This window comes from Camellia sinensis, chromosome 10 (assembly GCF_055761805.1).
Source record: "Camellia sinensis isolate YWXY chromosome 10, ASM5576180v1, whole genome shotgun sequence".
NCBI lineage: Eukaryota > Viridiplantae > Streptophyta > Magnoliopsida > Ericales > Theaceae > Camellia > Camellia sinensis.
In genome coordinates this window covers 72,726,070-72,746,339 of record NC_138970.1, presented here as the reverse complement: position 1 = coordinate 72,746,339, position 20,270 = coordinate 72,726,070, and the positions used below count along the sequence as shown (strand labels likewise).

General features: G+C 34.2%; 1 protein-coding gene across 1 annotated transcript; it reads right to left on the bottom strand.

Annotated features, from left to right (window-relative positions):
- Positions 1 to 5,946: 5,946 nt before the first annotated feature.
- On the bottom strand, positions 5,947 to 10,136 carry LOC114258888 (membrane magnesium transporter). Its single transcript, XM_028198891.2, has 4 exons — positions 9,916 to 10,136; positions 9,778 to 9,830; positions 9,590 to 9,690; positions 5,947 to 6,384 (listed from the first exon to the last, which is right to left on the bottom strand). The coding sequence occupies exons 1-4, from the start codon at positions 9,986 to 9,988 to the stop codon at positions 6,294 to 6,296; spliced, it is 318 nt and encodes a 105-aa protein (XP_028054692.2). The 5' UTR covers positions 9,989 to 10,136; the 3' UTR covers positions 5,947 to 6,293.
- Between the last annotated feature and the right edge of the window lie 10,134 nt (positions 10,137 to 20,270).

Below are 20,270 nucleotides of genomic sequence, written 5' to 3'. Positions count from 1 at the left end.
TTCGGCTTATTAAAAATTTGTTTGAGATTAACATGTTATATAAACAAGTTAAATTTTAACATATTTTAAAGTTCGTTATTAAATTTTTAAATCAAACTTGAACAACCACTGCTCAGCTCGATAAGTTTATATACACTATAAAGGATCATATTACTCCAGCTTGATTTATACTTGACTCATTAAAAATTGTTTGAGATTGGCCCGTTATATAAACAAGTTAAATTTAAATATATTGTGAAGCTCTTTAAGTTTTCAGGTTAAGCTTTAATAATATTATACCCGGTTCGGTTATTGTCCTATTTCCATTAGATTCATTAATTGACACCCCGTTTCAGATCTTAGAATTGACCTTGATATGCTTTCATGACAAGCTTTGTATTTGAAGGTTTGGGCAGTGATTTTTTTGACTAAAATATGAAGCGAAAAAAATTGAATTATTTGATTTTTTTTGTGTTTTATGAAAGAACTTTCAGAAAGTAGGATAACGTGGCAATATGGCTGAATGAAATCGGATTGGCTCATGTCTATCATTTAAGTTTTCCCTGTTTGGCAGGAGGGAGAAAAGAGGTTGAAGTTCTGCTCTTGAAAAATCAAGAGAAATGTTCTTTTTTTTGTCTGTTTCTTCAACATTTTGTAGAATAACGAGTTAAGCATGCATGGTTCTCACTTAGATCTCTTCCTACTGTGCTAGGAAGCAGAGAACACAATTGATTTTTGGAAGCAGAGAACGCAACTGATTTTTTTTTTTTTTGGGGGGGGGGGGAAGAGTTCTTCGTCAGTATAGAAATTATTTATATTATTTTTGTGTATCCCTAATCTAAGGAAATCGTCTTCCCTCCAAACGGAGAGACAGCAATTTTGACATAACTCGTACTGAACGCAATTTCGACTTACAAACAAAATATTATTTTCTGCCCATTTTTTTACTTCTTCATTTAAGAAAGGAAATGAATTAAAAGGGCTAGTATATGAGGACCTCTCTCTTTTGTAATGATTTCTGGAAAATGTTTTTAATTGGGGGTATTTTGTGACGTAATCGGTGGGATATCTTTCTTTACAGAGAGCAAAGAATTGTTCCTCCGTTTCTGCTTCGCCAAGTATTCCCCTCCAGAGTTCGTCTCTGTTTTTCGAAGGGCTTCTCCCCTTAGATGAAAATTCCCCCCATTCGACGAACTCGCCCCCTTTCTGTATATACTGTCGACTTGCTGTTGGCGAGTGGAGTTTTTCTATATTTAGATGGTAGATCCTCCCATTGCTTCCAGTGAAATCGAAAAATCTCGGGTTAGAGGTTTGGATCTTCTTCGTGCATTGAACCATGGCATGAAGGTGAGGGTTTCCATCTTCATGGAGCTCCCTTGCGACAAGTATGTAGTATGGCTGACAGGCTAGTTGGAGGAGAGATTGGAGGAGTTCTAAGAGTTGTTCTTTTGGGCATGGGCATTGTGGGTAGGTGAGGAAAACATTCTTGACATAAAAACGGAAAGAGGCTTGGCGAGGCATTATTTAGCTTATTTAGTGATTAACACTTAACTTACATTGGTATGAATGTTGTTTGTCGAGGCTTTATATAGAGGGAGGTCACACTAGCAGGGGGGGCGCTATATATAATATTACTAGCGCCCCCTGTTGAAATTGTACCCGATAGGCAATTTCATCCGTTGATGGACGTACGAATGGTGACGTGTAAGGTGTAGATTAAATCCGTACTCACACCAAATAGTAATCACTATTTGGTGTGAGTGGTGTGAGTATACGTGGTCGGATCCTGTCCACCCACGTGTCACGATCGTGGTGGTTTTGCTTGGAGAAAAAGCAAAGGTGCACAGAATTCCGCGTGAATGAACAGTAATGGGCGGGAATTCAAATTTTAAATTCCGAATCTCCGTGTTTACAGCTGTCTATATATCTGGGTCCAGCCTCAGATATTTGTCGGTGGAGAGAGATAAGAGAGATATGCTTTTGCAGTTGGAGAGTTATTACACTGAGGTGATTTTCTGGTACCTTGTTTCGTCCCTCCTTTTCTTTCTGCCAATTTTGTCAATTTATTTGGTATACAATGTTGAACTCCTTAGAAGAGTATCCTGAGAATTACGGGCAGTTCACTCAAATGTGTGTAGATCGCTTTTTGACGTGGCAACTAGGACTGTGGGAAGAGAGTCGGTGGAGAGCTCCGGTGAAGTTTGTTCCGGTGTACAAAGATCAGAGGGCAAAAATATCAAAGCTAAGGTGTCTGAACAGAAGGGTTAGCAGAGGTAACAGATCCTGTAGAAGTGTTCATATAAAAGATTTGGAGTTATTTATAAAAAATGGAAGGAATAGGAAGCAGCCATTACCGGACCCCCCTTGCGTACCGGAGGTCAAGGACACCGGCGGCCAGTGGATATAGGTGTAGTTACCGTAGTCGTGCACCTTTTAAAACCCAGTATGTTCACAGGGATCATTAAAAACATTTTCCAGGGATCATTACAAAAGAGAGAGGCCCCCATATACTAGCCCTTTTAATTCATTTCCTTTCTTAAATGAAGAAGTAAAAAAATGGGCAGAAAATAATATTTTGTTTGTAAGTCGAAATTGCGTTCAGTATGAGTTATGTCAAAATTGTTGTCTCTCCATTTGGAGGGAAGACGATTTCCTTAGATTAGGGATACACAAAAATAATATAAACAATTTATATACTGACGAAGAACTCTCCTCCTCCTCTGATAACAGGAACCAGAGCAGAGGCCCATCCGCCCAATCTCCCTCTACCTCGAAGGACCCTCAAGAACAGGCAAAACCGCCTGGGCCAGAAGCCTCGGACGACACAATTACTTCTCCGGCAGAATAAGCTTCAAGGACTACGACCAAGACGCCGTCTACAACGTCATAGACGACATCAAATACTCGACAGTCCCTACCGAATTAATAAAGAATTTAGTAGGCTGCCAGAGAGATTTCCATGTATTTGTTAAGTTCCAACCAGATCTCACTATTAGAGGAGGAATTCCTTGTATTTTATTAACAAATGGGGACAGTAGTTGGCTAGATGCAATGTCCCCAAAAATGAGAGAATGGTTTGATGTTAATGTAACCACTGTCATGATTAATGAAAAATTTTATTAATTTTATTTATGAAACCACTCAAAGTTTTATTTACTTACTACATTTCCCTTATCATCCACTATTACATCTTGAGCCACATCACTATTTTTTACACTGATGATTACATTTCGTAAAACATTAGAAAATTCTGCTGCATCCATAACAACTGATCCTCTACGATCAACTTCCTCTTTGCTAACACCAACCTCTGAAATCGACGGACCAGGATCAACATCACTAGATTCATCACCGCCTCTGCGTACATCAATCTCTGACAAATTCAGACGACCTCTGTGTTCATGAATGACTGAACCACTTTCCCCAAAACCTCCTAACAACAAATCTCTTCGCCTCTCCGGTAAACCAACAGAGTTAGTTCGTGTCAGAATCGGAATGGCCTTCGTTGGAGGACAATGCCAGACATCAACATTATCACTAGTATATTTTTTAGATAACACAACAATAGAGGGGGCCCTCATTTGCGAATCTTCTGGCATGTCACTCGTAGAATACTTCAGATACCCCTTCATTTTACAATACGTAACCCCCCTTTTAATAAAGAATTTAGTAGGCTGCCCCATGCCAGAAGATTTGTTGCCACGTCATTACCGTCTAACCTCCGATCATAAACATTTACTCTGACCAACCCACTAGCATTAGGTGCGCAAAGGGGGGAATATTTTATCAATATTTTATCAACCTTAATACTTTTTTGATTGTATCTTAACCTCAATTGAGAAAATAAATTAGGCAACGCAAGTTCAATACAACTAAAATCACTTGCCGAAATACCTTCAACAACCCCAGTTTTTATATCGTCCACCTCCATTAACCTGAACATTAAAAATAAAAATACATCAAATTACAATTCTAAACAGTTTTAAAGTACATTTGACTCCTTAAAGTAATTTTGCATTCCTTTCCACTAACAGTAGCAGCCACTAAATATATGGCACCCTTTTGAATGCTTCCAACATTTCCCAACAGCATATCTTTGTAGTCCGTCCAAACATCAACTGGGAAGAACCGATCTACAACTTCTATCCCGTGACGAACGTACTATTTGTCCTTGCCACCAACGAGCTTGAATCTCATTTTCTTTAGCATCCGAAAACGGTCGGACTGGTCAGGATCAACAATCCAGGTCTCAGGATTACCCTCACCAACTCCAATAAATATCTTGTCAGGTGTAGGGACGGAATCTGACGGACTATTATCACTGATGACAAAAAACAACACGTGGTGGACCACAGCTTCGTCCTTAGCATCCTGTCCCAATTGAACATTACCAATGAATTTGATACCCTTAACCACGATCTTGTCTGATTGACGGTCAGATCTCTTATTACCCAACTCAATACCATTAAGTAATCTCGCCACGCCTTTATTATCAAACTTAACGTCCCTTAATTGTTCATCGTATAGCTGTAATTTCCTTACTCCTCTCTTAGTCTTCTTAATAAATCGGGGAATATTCTGAACGTACCGTCTGCGAACATGCTGGGTCTTAAAAGGTGCACGACTACGGTAACTACGCCTATATCCACTGGCTACCGGTGTCCTTGACCTCCGGTACGCAAGGGGGGTCCGGTAATGGCTGCTTCCTATTCCTTCCATTTTTTATAAATAACTCCAAATCTTTTAGACGAACACTTCTACGAGATCTGTTACCTCTGCTAACCCTTCTGTTCAGACACCTTAGCTTTGATATTTTTGCCAACTGATCTTCATACACCGGAACAAACTTCACCGGAGCTCTTCGCCGGCTCTCTTCCCACAGTCCTAGTTGTCACGTCAAAAAGCGATCTACACACATTTGAGTGAACTGCCCGTAATTCTCGGGATACTCTTCTAAGGAGTACAACATTGTATACCAAATAAATCGACAAAATTGGCAGAAAGAAAAGGAGGGACGAAACAAGGTACCAGAAAATCACCTCAGTGTAATAACTCTCCAACTGCAAAAGCATATCTCTCTTATCTCTCTCCACCGACAAATATCTGAGGCTGGACCCAGATATATAGACAGCTGTAAATACGGAGATTCGAAATTTAAAATTTGAATTCCCGCCCATTACTGTTCATTCACGCGGAATTCTGTACACCTTTGCTTTATCTCCAAGCAAAACCACCACAATCGTGACACGGGGGTGGACAGGATCCGGCCAGGTTCAGTCATCAGACTCATTTAAGTCTCGTTTGACAACAAGTTATTTTAATAATTTTTTAACTTTTTGATTAAAATATATAGTGAAAAAAAATTAGTATATTTGAAATGATTTTTTGATTTTTTATAAAAAGATATATAAAAATAAAAAGAAGAGAATTTTTAATATAAGTTATTGACTATTTAATTTTTTTTAGGGATATTTTTTAGGGACTTTTTAACTTGTTAGTGTAGCTCCGAACAAGTTAAAAGTTGATATAAAAATTTGAATCTAAAAACACCTTCCATGTTACCTAATAATAAAAAATAAAAAATAAAAAATTATAGGAATTACTTTTGCCTCAGAAGAAGAAGAAGGTCCATTTAAACAATCTAGCACAGATTTTCAAAATGAAAAAAAGTTGCAAGTAGCTTCATAAACTATGCAAACAGCCCATCAAGATTTTCAAAATGAAAAAAGTTGTAAGTAGCTTCATAAACTACAGCCCATCATTATATTAACACAAGTGACTGAAATACCCAGACAAAATTGAAATTAACTTCATTAAAAATTATGACGTTTTCATTGTCAAAATAACAACCATGCAAAGGCCTAGTTCTAGCTTATCAATGGTTTTGATAAGTGGCATTAGAAGGTATCAATGATATTTACTGCCTGAGGTTCAACTCTTAAATATTGAGAAACAGGGCAAAGCCAGTAATCAAAGGACTCCTTTAAGTTTAAAGAAATGTAGAAAATAACAAATATCCCAAACATCAAATACAAGCTTCCCGTGCTTCTGTTTTTGCTTCGAACATAGACAGACCGGTTGTGACCTTCACAAAAAAAAATTGAAATTCATAAAAAATTCTGATAGTTTCAGTCAAAATAACAACCACGAAGGTCCCGTTCTCCGTATTGTGTCTAATATCCATTTGAATCCACAAGTACAGTATTTAGCTCCTTGTGGGTGATGCAACTTCACTAACGGAAAATATCAATCAGATTTATCTGTTAAAACGCCTCTAACTTCCAAAACTACTAGACAAGTGTCATTTTTTTGTTTCACTTCAACTTCATATCAAGGTGTAAAGGAAATGCTTTTCCACGATGGTTGAAGATCATGAAATCCATATTCGCAGGTAAAGATACTACCCTGCACTCAAGAAAACAGGAATTTGAAGTCATTATCCATTCATTTCCAGATCAATAGCAAAGCAAATATAATCATTTCTAAAGTTAAATCATCAGACAAAAAATAAACATAAAGGCTGAGAATTAGTAGTGCAACTCACTATTATAGACCATATACTTAACAGGTTCTACTGGTTTGAAGATTGTATATTAGCTTTCACACATGCAGCTAGGCTTGGTTTAACTTTTGGCTTCAAATACAGTAGATTTATTTTTCTCATATTCTAAAAAGATACAGAGGAAGAACAAAATTGGAAGAAAATAAAAAAAAAACGAGTCATTTGCATTTTAAGGAAACTTATCCTCGATTCCTCTCAATTTGTAATCTAATACACAAATCAATTGGTTCCGTCAAGCTAGCTATGTTGTGTATTATCAACAATTTTCACATAGAACACTCTATGGTCCTTCACAGGTGGCCCTTTTTGCTTAAACAGTTGTTTGGCATAACCTATAAAATATCATCATTCATATTTCATTAGAGTTAGCCGGTTAGCCTAAAATTGTTATCCATCATGCAAAATGACCTGACCATCTTGTGACGCAATTCAGCAGTTCACTCCTTTTGGAGTTTGTACAGTGCACCCTAAAGATGTTTGTGACTTTTTTTTTGTTCTTTTTCATTTTTAGCGGTATTTAAGGAGACTAGTTAAGAAGCAAACCCCCCCTCCCCACAACAATAAAATAAAAATGAGCTATCAATATATGCTAAAGATTGAAAGAGCTACTGGACTTCCATCACTTCCATAGTTTTTATAGTATCTCTAACTATATTCATGAAAAGATCTATCGGGACATGTCGAACAAAAAGCAAAAGCAGGATTTTTCTTTCATATAGTGATGAGCTAGCCCTGACTCTGACCCCTCTATATATAGTCTCCTCCAACTTCGTCTCCAAGCAAGCACAGGTTATAAGTTATCTGAATTTCAAAAACAATGTTGGAATACGTATTACAATATTAACAGGATAGACTATACATAAAAGGCTGGGGTCACCTATGTCGCAAGAAAAGTTTCTCGTAAGTAAAAACTTATTTCCAAACTAGAGAATTTTGTCAAAACACATGTACAGTGATATAGAGCTCTATTTGCTATTCATACAGGGAATTTCAAAAGACACTCTCTCATTAATTAATTCTTCCTAATTTTACTAATAAAAGAGTAAAATTAATTAAAACTTAGGTAAAAATAATGTTAGTAAATAGATGAAAATGTCAGTTCATTTGCCTTTGCTCAATTCACAAAGTAAAACTCATATGATTGTGTCCTGACATCGACAACAATGCCTCAAATGTGAAGATAAAAATATTCTAACAATGATAAGATGCATATAGATTTGCTTGTGACGAATACAAACGTGCTATCTCAACTATTTCAAGAAGTAGAAGCTCAACCTTTGTGGAGAAAATAATTGAGTCTTCATGATTTGAGGAATTTAAGAAACAAACTACCCATCCTATATCCTATGACAGATGAACATAATGAATACAATATAAGGATAGGGGGAAGCACAGAATCAACTTTAGTTATACAATCATCATGTAAAATTTTTAGTTATACAACCATCAAAATCAACTTTTTTCTTCTTTATTTTTTTTGTTGATAAATTACAACCTTCAAAATAAACTTCAACAGAATACATTCAAATTTTATATATTTCTAATCACATCGACAAAAGTAACTAAACTTGTCAAATTACATGTAAAAACAAAAATTAGGACATCAATACTCTTTTTCTTTCTTTTTTTTTAAGTAAAATTTACACTTGTCCTCGACAATTTTCATTTTTGAAAATCGCTAAATGATAACTTCATTATTTAAGTTATCAAACATTTCTTTTATGATATATGTAACCAAAAAATAAAAAATAAAACAATTCAACACTAAAAAACTCCAAAAAGCTCAAAACAAAATGCAAATGATTCTTCATATATCAATATATGAAAATTTGGCTACACATACATTTATAAATACCAACAATAGGTTAAATTGAATATGTTTCTAGGTGTGAGATATTTTGTTTCCCCAAGTCAATTTATAAGACACAAAAAGTTTGATTTTATGTGTTTTCTTTTTTTCCATTGGGGTCAATTTGCGAAACCCGTAAATTTGTTTTTATGTTTTTTTTATTTCACTGGGTTCACTTTGTAAATCTCAAAATTTTTGAATGAAATCTAAAAATATACTTTTTTTTGTTCACCTCAACATTCCCCACGTGCCTGTATCCGTACTTCTTAGTACATCATTATATTATGGGGTTGTTTGGGAAGTGTTAAATTAATAAATTTTTTTACTTTTTACAAAAAATGTGAAATGTGAGTTGAAATTAAAGTAATGTGGCAAAGAGGTAATATGACCCAAATAAGAAGTGATGTGATCCAAATAAGATGTGCTATTTTAGCACATGCCAAACAACATCTATATAAAGAGAGAACACCCCCGAGTTTTTTAAGGCCATGTAAATATTTTTCTTTCCTAAAAAGCCAATACTTCTATACAAGATTATTTGGTATTTTCCTATCCCTTGAGGGCATTATTATGAATTTTATACTACTTCAAACAATTTGAAATCAAATATCCACCTAATATGAAATTTTAAAAAGTATGTAACTGATTTTAGAGTGAAGTTCTAAGTGGGACAGCCTGTGGAGAGGTGGTAAATGAAAGAGATTAGGGCATCTCCAATCTTGACTCAAACTTATAACAAATTATATTTGGATAAAAATACTCAAAACAAACCCCACTTCTTACCCCAAACTTATGCCAAATGGAGTTTTACTCAAATTTTCCCCCAAACCAAGAGAGAGACAAATATTACCCTGTTTGGAAACTGACTATTTTAGTTGGCTTTTTACGAAAATATGTGCAGAGAAATAGAGAGAGTGATGTGATAGTTTATACCAAATGGCTTTCAAGGTATTTTCGTGATTCTCAAATCTACCACTCTGCTCTGCATATCAAATACAGCTTTTACTCAAATTTGAGTAAAATTTTGAGTTAGAAGGTCTGGAGATGGCATTGTACTATACCTAAATTACTGTGAGCCTTCATGGATCTCAATAAAACGCACAAACCCACCTTATTTATTGTTCTAATTGCTAATTGCAACAAAAAAACAACTTATTTATTTGAAAACCAAATTCAATAACCAACAGACATTACATTACCTGTTCTCCTCAGAATCGAGCAGTATCGAGAGAAATTTCCCTGGAACGATCAACGCAGCCCACATACACATAACCAACCCTAAAATCAGCTCACCAACCACCTGTATTACCAGAACCCTAGATTTATAACCATCACAAACCCATGAAAGTAAATCAATACTAGATATGGAACACAGAGAGAGAATTACGTTCATAGGTGGTCCAGAGAACTCGTCCTCGGTGATCTTCAGCAGAGACCTATCTGTAATTAAATCAAACGAGCCAATTGAGACGAAATTGAAACCCTAGTTTTGAATTTGAGAGAGAGAGAGAGAGAGAGGGGTTACACTGGATGGTAGAATAGGCTGAGTGAGAGAGGATCAAGACTCCGAGGACGCCGACGACGAAGCCCAATCCCATTCTCTCTTTGAGCGATTGCCGGAGATTGAACGCCTTCTTCTTGTTGTCGTCGTCACTCTTCAAATCTAACAAAATTGCCAATTGAGATGGTTTTTACAATTTTAACAAATTTTATTTTAATAAAATATATGTTATAGCTTCTCCAACTTTATATATATATATATATATAATTAGCACTCTAATTAGCACTCTATCTATTATTTTAAATTCCTCATTCTTTTAAATTTTTATTTATAAATTTTGAATTTTTTTTAAAAAAAATCTCCCTATAAATAATACTAAAATTATCATTCTAAAGATATTCAATTGAATGGATATCCCACACCCTAAAAAAAATCTCTCTTCCAAAACCTTTAACAAAACCCATAAAGAAGAAGAGCCGAATGTGATCACTGTCTCTGCCGTCTCATTCTTTTTTTCGAGTTGGTATGCTCCCTCTCTCTCTCGCCACATCCTTTTCTTTGATGATTAATATTCGGTAACTTGTTTCCAAACAAATAATAAATGTTCGGTTACCAGTTCCCGAACAAATAAATAATGTTCGGCCTATATTCCCAAATTTCAATCATATGTTCGAGAGTTCAGTCCCAAAAAAATGATGAACAAATTTTATTATATTTGTTATTTTTTTAAGGAACCTATTCTTACAAGGCCAATTTCCTCTAAGAGCACTATCAAAGTTATGAACTTCCTCTAACCTTTTATTGTTGTACTCCTCTCGTCTCATAGAGTTGTGGTCGCCGAAAAAAATTTCACTAATTATCATTGCCAGAGAAGTGCACGTAATCAAATGGTTATTACTATTACCGCTAGAATATTGCCGCCAAAAGGTTTTCAAGATTTTGAGGGTGGATAAGTTTTGAAGGTAGGATTTGAGAAGATGGATGAATGGTGATAGAGGTGGATGCTCTTATAAACCCTAATTCATGATGTAGTGCATGTGTGGGTTTAATTATGAGATGCAGTGTTTCAAAATTAATTATGTCCTTTTTAGTAATTTTATTTAAGGTTATTAGTATAATTAAAAAAGCTAAAAATTGAGGGGTCCAAAATAATTAATGGGTGCTAATGGTAGCACTCTTTTTTTTATCAAATTTAAATTTGATTAAAATATTTTTTAAAAAATCATTTCTAATTAAATCAATGGGAGTCATTTTTTTTTATTATTATCAAATTAAGAATTTATCAATTTGAATTTGATGAAAACTTTAAAAAAAATAATACATTGAAAAAAAAAATTAAAAAAAATTAATAAAAAATAAAATTTGGAGTAACAATGTAATCCTGTATTTTAATTTTTTAATTTTGTCAATTTAAATTCTAATTTTTTAATTTATTTTTAATCTAAATCATTTTCTTATTTGTATTAAATAAAATCAAGGGGAAAAAAAATTATCCATTAAATTCAATTTAAGTGTACATAAAATATATTTTTTCCGTTGAGTATGAATAAAATACAATTTTTTAGTTAGTTTTAGTTAATGAAAATATGCATATAGTTTAAATTGAAAATAAATTAAAAAGTTATGATTTAAATTGATAACATTATAACTTCAAGGCTTATTTTGTTAGAGCATTCGTATCAGGATCATCAAAATAACAAAAAGCTAAAATATAACTAATAAATCATCAAATTCTCTTTCCATCAGTCTCAATAAATTTTTTAAAAATCAACTTCTTGTTAAATTTGCTATAGTATCTCAACAACTTTGTTGAGGCACTTTGTTCATTCGCTATATGTTTTTTTATTATATTTTTCTGGAGCAAGATTGGGCCAAATCTTTAAACCAGATGTCGTCTCGAATGTCCCACTGAATGTCTCGTGAGTGCCTGTAGCAGAAGAAGAAAAATGCCAAAAATTAGACTAACCAGTCCACCGGTCAACAACAAATTTTTTTTTTAGGAATTATTTGGCGATTGCTCATCAAATTAATAAAATAAGAAAGAATAAAAAAAACAATAATAAAATAATATTTTAATAGGATTGAGTTAGAATAGAGAGTTTGATGCTGTGGATAACTAGCTAAAATAGCAAAATAAGTTTTTTAGCTCTAATTTGACTAAAAATTTGAAGAGGCTGGTGTGAAAGCTCTTACAAGGGCAAAATGTTGAGTTTTTTTTTTTTTTTTTTGTGTGTGTGTATGTGTGCAATTTACCAAAAAAGTTATGAATAAACTGGCAAAATTAGTATAAATGATGTGGGTAGTTCTAGAGTAATGATATATGAATAAAAAATTTATACATAATAATGCCGTTCATTGTAGGCTTTTTATTTCAAAACAAAATATCATTGAAAATAGATTTATTTACAATAATAACATTGTCACATCATTCTTGTGAATTTCTTGTATGTATAATTCTTCTTTTACTTGTACCATAAAATTAACTCCTTATACCCTTTTTTTACACCCTTCTTACAAATTTGAAATTTTAATCCCAAATAATTCTACGGGCGTTACACTAATTTTCTCGCTACACCCATTTAAAAAATTCAAAATTTTAATTTGTCTATTTACACTTCTCAATATACCAATCAACTATATCTTTATCCCTAACATTACTTTCCTCTCGTTATACTCATCTTCTTATTTTTCTCTTCTCCATCATTTTTCTTATTCTTGTCACCATTTTAAACTGTCATTGCAATCATCTCAGACCACCATCCCTAACTTTTCCCCACCAACGACACCGTCCAACCATCACCCTATCTACGATACGCTCCAGTGACAACACAAGCAACAACACCATCTTCTAAAATGCGGGTGTTTGAGAAATGAATTTTTTTGTAGGTTTTTTTAGTTGTAGGATATTATTGGAGAAATTTTTTTTTGTGTTTTGGAAGATAGTTAGATTTTTTTATAGTTAGATGTGATATTTGTGAGAGAAAAAGTGAAATGATTATAGGATTTGATGTGATATTTTGTTTGGATTTACTTTTTTTGGTTTTGTAAAACATATGTCCTGTAGTAAAAAAAAAAAAAAAAAAAAAAAAAAAAAAAAAAAACCCAAAAACCAAGTTCCCAAACACCCCCAATGATTGTTTGATATGTTTTTGTTTTTTAATTCATAACCATCTTGATATACTCTAGCGAATTTTTTTTTTTTTAATTTTTTTTATATTTTGTTTTATGTTTTTATTGATCCATATTTTACAAACAGTTACTGGTTCGCCAAACACATGACCTTTGCTCGGTTTTGTAGCTTACTTTTCATGCTCTTTTCAGATACGATAGCCTTACAGTTTGGACTTCCGTAATTCTGAATTTGATTTCACAAGTGCAAATGTGAAATAGATAAACACAAATGAGTCCAATTCCGACAATTCTTTTAAAAAATCGATTTTGAATCAAAATGTCAAAAATAGACTTCTTTGCTAGATTTTAGAGTCGCCACCTAAATATTTTTGAAAAATTAAAGAAACTTGAGACTCGTGCCAAAGGCCACCTATCCGTCATCACCAAAGTGTCTCAGCTTTAGAATTTAGGTATGAGAGAGAAAGGTCATGAATTGAGCACCCCACTCACCCGCTCAAAGATCGGTCTCTACTAATCATGATGTGATTCTTATTTATATTATATGCTCTTGTTCTGATTATTAGGCTATCTTTACTACGTGACGCACACAAGTATAAACTAATTCACAAAAGTTGGAACGCTTTGATTTCATGTTTGTTTTTTGAAAAGTGTTTAAATATGTACCACTTGAAAAAGTGATCTCATTTGTACATTAATTAAATCATCCTAACTTAAGCGAAAAAGCCTTCATCCACTAGCATTCAAACAGGTATGTCACTTAAGCACTTAGTCTTATGGTATGGCAACAATCACACACATGCAATATGCTAAAGTAATAAATGCTCACCTAATACTCCAAGACAAGCCAACAGAAATAAAACAATTAGAAAAATGCATGCTCTAATATACAAGTGACTAATGTAACACATACAAAATGCAACTACTAGGCTCGGCTATTAGCATGGCATGCGAGTCAATTCAAGGCATACGACAAAGCACGTTTTCGAATAAGGAATTTGAAATTGACATTGATTAGTATGATGAGCCGAAATCTTATACATGCAAGACGAATGGATGCAAGTCATGGAAAGTGCCAATTAAAGCATAATAAGCAATTAAATAAAAGGGAGAAAGAAATGAGGGTTGGAAGACATATACAGTATTACATATTTTGCCCTCACGCAAGAGGATCCGAATGAATGTCCTACTTTAAGCTAATTATTACAAATTGAATAATCTAACTAATTAATTACAGCATGAAATTAATTAACTAGGCTATTACAAGTTCAAAGGAATGAATTGATCTAAGTACAATATACTACCATATATTGACATTAACACACTTTAATGAGTCACGGGGAACGAAGAATAGTTCATGCATGAATGAGAGTTCCCATCCGAAAATGCCCTATGTTTGGCTGCCAGAATGTTTCTATCTTGCAGTTAGAAAATTGAACTGTTTTCACCCTAGCCTCTACTCTGTTCTGCTATAAAAATGGCACTATTGATCTAAAATAGATGGCAGGCCGACCACTAGTTCTTGCTACTGCCCTGCTGCAACAGACATGAAACAGAGTACAAACAGAGTATTTTCAGGGGATATTTGTCCACTCTGCTTCTTCTTATCATCAAATAGATCGAAGAAGAGGTAGACTCGATTCGCAAATCATCAATCAACGCAAACTTATTGCGTGATGATCTATGATTCGAGGGACAAAGTTTCAATAAATGATAATAAAAGACCAATAAAACCTCCTCCTTATCATGGAATTGATCAAGAGAAGTGGTTAACATTGATTCTTGAGCCATTATCATCACTAAAAGTATGAAATGACTTAAGACTCAATGGGTTCAATTAACGTCTGATTGAACCCAACTTGCTTTTATTATCTTGTACAATTTTAGTCCAATTTATTGCCTCTTTTAATTACATTTCCATTCTTTAGTCATTTTAGTCCAAAAATGAGAATTGAGTCCACTAAATGGAGAAGAGTGTCAAACAAGAAGTTATTTTGGGCATGAAAGAGATGTAATGCCTTGGTAATAAACCTCCAAAGAGATTAAACTATTAAGTATAGAAGAGTTTATTTCTCAAGTTTAAACAACACTCGTTTGAAACAACTCTCAAAGAAATAAAAAGCCAAGAAATGATGGAGGGTGTAGAGGTGATTATGTATGAACACAAGTATGAAAAACATAAAATAAATGCTATCAACTCAAATACGTTAGTGTCTAAGGCTTAAACTACCAAACCTATTTGGAAACTCTCAAAAACAGTGTTGAAATTATCATGGAAAAGCTAGAAAAAGTGAACTAAAATAATGAGGAAATGAAGCTAGTTAGCAAGCCTAAGGAGGGGTGGCTAACCCCTCTACTTTGGGGACTTTAAAACTACATTTTTAGCCTCTAAAAAACTTTGAAGAATAGTAGGAAAAAGTTGAAAAAAAAAGATGGGAAACACAAGGGCAAAAATTTGGAAAATAAGGTTCAAAGAAGGGTGGTTTACCCTTCTACCTTTGATAGCTTTAAGCCACAAGTTTTAACTCATAAAAATAGTGGAAAAACAATTCAAAAACAGCAAGTAGAGCTAGGAAAGAAGTAGTGTAAAGAACTAGAAGCTATACCTCTTGAAAAGAAGTAACACTTTGATTCACAAACTAACAATTTCTCACCCTCAAATGCTGAAATTCAAGCTCAAGAACCTCAGTAAGGAGCCCTAAAAATTTTGTTTAGAGAGTATAGGTAGGGTGCATATAGGTTGCAAGGTAGAGAGAGAGAGAGATTTTCAAAAATTTTGCACTTCACAAATTTTTCTAATCTAAAAACATAAGGTATGGCTCTCTATATATAGAACAACTGGATGATATCTCTCTGAAATATCTGTAACAACCCTAATCCATGATTACTGATTAATCTATGATCACCTAATTATGCTTAATAAGTAATTAAAATGAAATCTCGAATTAATTACATGTTCGTTACATTATTTGTGTTCCTATCTGTCTATCGTGGAAATATCTATTATGTTTCTATTTTATTATACAAATTTAAGGCCTTATTGGCATCCGATCACGGAATTGACTTGATTTCTGTGCTAGTTAAGATTTTTAGAACCTTATGGTAAGTTTAATTAAAATTCGATTCGGAACGATTAAGTTAGAATGATTATTTTTCATTTGATTAGCCTTAACTAATCAACACTAATCAAGCCTATCTAAGGCTCCTATATGTGTGCCACCAGTCATCTTTCCTCTTCATTACACCCTTGAGCCTACACAAACACAAAACGCGTGAGAGAGAGAAGAGGAGGAAGTTGAGACCAAGCAAGGGAATTGCTAGCATTTGGGAAGGAACCTTGGACATTTGGCCTCCAAGCTACAAGAAATTAGCATTTTAGAGCTTAATTGAACATCTAAGGTAAGAATTCAACCCTTAGGCTTGAGTTTAAGTTATTCAATGCATGAATTCTAGAGAAGTAAGCTACGTTAAGCATGAATTGAGCTAAGGAAGTAGAAAAGAAGAGCATTCCATTACATGCATGTGCATTTTATGGATTTTGATGTTGGTTTTGAAAGAATTTTCTCATACATGTCATATTTCTAGCTTGGTTCTAAGAATTTAGCACATTTCCTACCAATTGATCTTAATTGATCATGTTTTGAAAGGTTTAAGTTCAAGGCATTGCATGCATATCTTGTTTCTTAAGATTCAAGTTGGATTGGTACAATTGGCATGCTTTTAAGCCTTGCTTTTGCAAAAATTGCTTTCAATTTATGAAGTTTTATGAGTTTATATCTGATTTCTCACTTTTGGGTTCAAAAGAATGAGTTTTGGAAGGTTAAAGTTGAGTTTGGAAACTTGGGAGCAAATTTAGAAATTCCATAATTTTGTTTCTCCGCTTAAGCGACGGATCCTGCGCTCGAGCGACCACCTTTGTTTTGTACTTCCGCTCGAGCGACCAAAAGTTGGCTCAAGCGTGAAATACAAGCTCCCAGAAGTTTCATGTTTTGCAGACCGCTCGAGCAGTAGAAGTTGCGCTCGAGCAAAAACCTGAGTCTCACGCTCGAGCGAGAGTCGAGCGAGTGGTAAGCGGAAAAATCAAGCTACCAATACTTTTGCAGAGTTTACGGACTGCTCAAGTGACAGAAGTTGCGCTTGAGCGACCACTCATATTTTGCATGTCCGCTCGAGCGGGACCCTTGTTTTCAGTAAGTTATGTTAAGTGTTTCCAAGTGCATTTTAGCATCTTCATTGTATCTTAGACATTCCTAGGCCGAGATTAAGACATAATAATGAGGATAAAAAGTATAAAAACACCAAGATAAGAAAGAACTAAGTTAATGATTCTGGGTGTGTAATTTAGTACGTATTCATTCTGTATCTGTGTAGGTCACGCTCTACAAAATATCTGATTTGCCTACTCCATTTGTTTGCTTTGAAGCCAATTGTGAGTAATAACTTAGTAAAGTTATGTTCAACTTTATTTATTTTCTGTATATGGAATAAGATTTGTTTTATGACATGTTATATGTTTTGTACAATGAATGATTGTCCAATTTCTGACAAGTATTCGTGGCAACAATTCCGTGGCTCAAGTAAATTATTTGTTCCCGGTACGGAGGTTCCTTTATGAAACTGACAAGTTATCTGTACCCAGCGGGAGGTTCCTTTATGAAACTGACAAGTTATCCATACCTGGTCTGGAAGTTCCTTTATGGAACTAAAAAGTATGATCTTCGATGCTCTGTATGTGATCTGTTAGCGCTAACGGATGTAAGATTAAGTATGAATTCTGATTTCTGTCATTGACTTGAATAAGAATATGAATATGAACCTGTTTCTGTGAATTAATTTAGTTATGGGACATCATTCATTTACCCTTTTACTCTATTGTTATTCATTAAGCTTCGCTCACTATTCATATATGTATGTAGGTGACCAGGCGTGTGACCAAACCCAAAGTTGATGACCTGGAGTCTCTGTTTTGTCAGCCAATTGTTGTGCCTCCCGAAAAGGTTCCCTTTTGTGAACAAGTCGATTTCATGTGGCATACGTTTGAGACTTTGTTTCTTTTGGAACATGAAATGGTTTTTAGTTTATGTGTTACAGGGCTAAGCCCCCATTTTGTCATATTTGTACTGAATTTGATGTGGATACTGTAATTATGACGTCACGCTTATGTAAATGAATTTTTTTTTTTTTTTTTGGAAATTTTCTATCCCATGTATGTCAACACAACTCAATGGACTACATATATATTGTATATTTGCTTTTACAGCCCCTAATTATATATTAATTTGTTCAGAGGCCTTTGGTAATCCAAAGATTACTGGCCGGTTACGACGTTAAACCTATAGGTGCCGGTTTGGATCGTGACAATATCTGTATTGAGCTAATTGGTGCAGTGCATGCACATGGGGGGACAGCTGGCAGTAAATATCTGCTCTACCGGAACACCTGGCCAGCTGGCCACTAATTTTTGGCCAGCCGGCCACTAGTTGACCTTTAGGCCTCTGAGTGGTCAGGCTTGGAAAAATTCTGTTTTGGTCAAAAAGTGGTTCAAGGTTTTAAGGTTTCTGAGACTTAAAACTGAGGCTTCCTGCTGAGAAAATCGAACGTTTGTACAGCGTACAAATTCATCATTGGGTGATCAATCGGAGGCACCTAAGTCTTAAGGCGGTCAAAATAGGGTGTCTATAAGTTGTGAACTACAGAATATACAAGGTATGTCCATTTGTGGGATGCTAAATATAATGGGTCTATATGATTTTGGCAATAGATGTAAAGATGCTTCAATTTTGTTCGGTAGTGGCTATCTGCACGATTTGATTTTGTTTGGCAATAGGGCTCTGAACTATTTGGTTTTCTTTAGTTTTGGTGTACTGAACAAAATCCAAATTCGATTCGAAGACATAATAAAATAAAGAAATTCATTATTTCACTTTTTTGCTAGTTATATTCATCATAATTTCTTTATCCATTGCCTTCTTATGTTGATCAAAATACTAAGATTCACACTTTTGTAATGAAATATGCAATAGAGAAGATAAATTAAGAAAGGAAGAAGAGAAATATGGTTTAAAGTGGAGTGGATGTAAAGAGATATTCAAATCTTTTTGTTTTTTGTCTTTTGCTCTTGAAGGTAATTTTGCACATGGGTAAAATTAGAATAATTTTTTTAAAAAAATGACGGATGTAATAAGTTAGACCTGTTGTGTAAGTATAATTACCCTTTAATCCTTTCTCATTACACTTTCAATAATACCAAACTTACTTTTATCTTTCCAAAACCCAAACCACAGCCTTCACTTCCAGTTACTACCTTCGGTACCACTGCCACTTCTTTTGGCAACCAACCCACAACTTCTTTGTTACTAATGACCACCCTCCCCTCCACGTTTGACCAATGCAACCATCATCACCCTCTCCTCCTTTTTATTTTTCTTATTTATTTTTTCATATATGAAAATCTCTCCAGATCTCTCTTTCGCTTACTTTCAGGGGGCTGAAGGAAGGTAGTGCCGGTTAGCGATTAGGGTAGGTTTGAGAAGTGTAACGGGAGACAGAATTCAAAGCATGACTATGTTGTAATGTGGTAGGGGACAATGACGAGAGATGACATGAGAGCAGAGGGAGAGAGGGTGACAATGGACGATGGGAGACAAGAAGCATAAAGGGCGACGATAAGCTACAAAGGGGGACACTATAGAAAGAAAGGGGTTAGAGAGAGAAATTTCCAGTGGGTTGTGGCACTGGAGGTGGTGGAAGTAGCAAAATGACTTGCCAAGATGACAAATGAGGGTTACACAATTACAATGGTGACAATTGCAAAGATTGTGGTGAATAGATAAGTGTAGTAAAAAATTAGAATTAGTGGTTTGAAACTTTTTTTGATAAATTTGAAAAGAGGCAAAAGTGTAATAGAAAAATTAAAAATTTAGGATGTAACAAACCCTATACATCGCGTAAATAAAATTATCCAATTGACATTTCCTAAAAATTTAGGGGTGTTCGTGTAATTTTAAAAAAGATAAATTACAAATATATCTTTGAAAATTTGTTTAAAATATGAATTGCATTAAAAAAAATTACAAATACCCTCTTATCAAATTTTTTTATTTAATAGAATTAATTGAAAAAAATAAAATTCTTAACCATTTTGCTATATAATAATAAAATTATCAAAATTATTAATTAAAATAAAAATTTAACATTATTAAAAAAATTTGATTAGTTTGATAATTTATTTATAAAGAATAAATGAAATT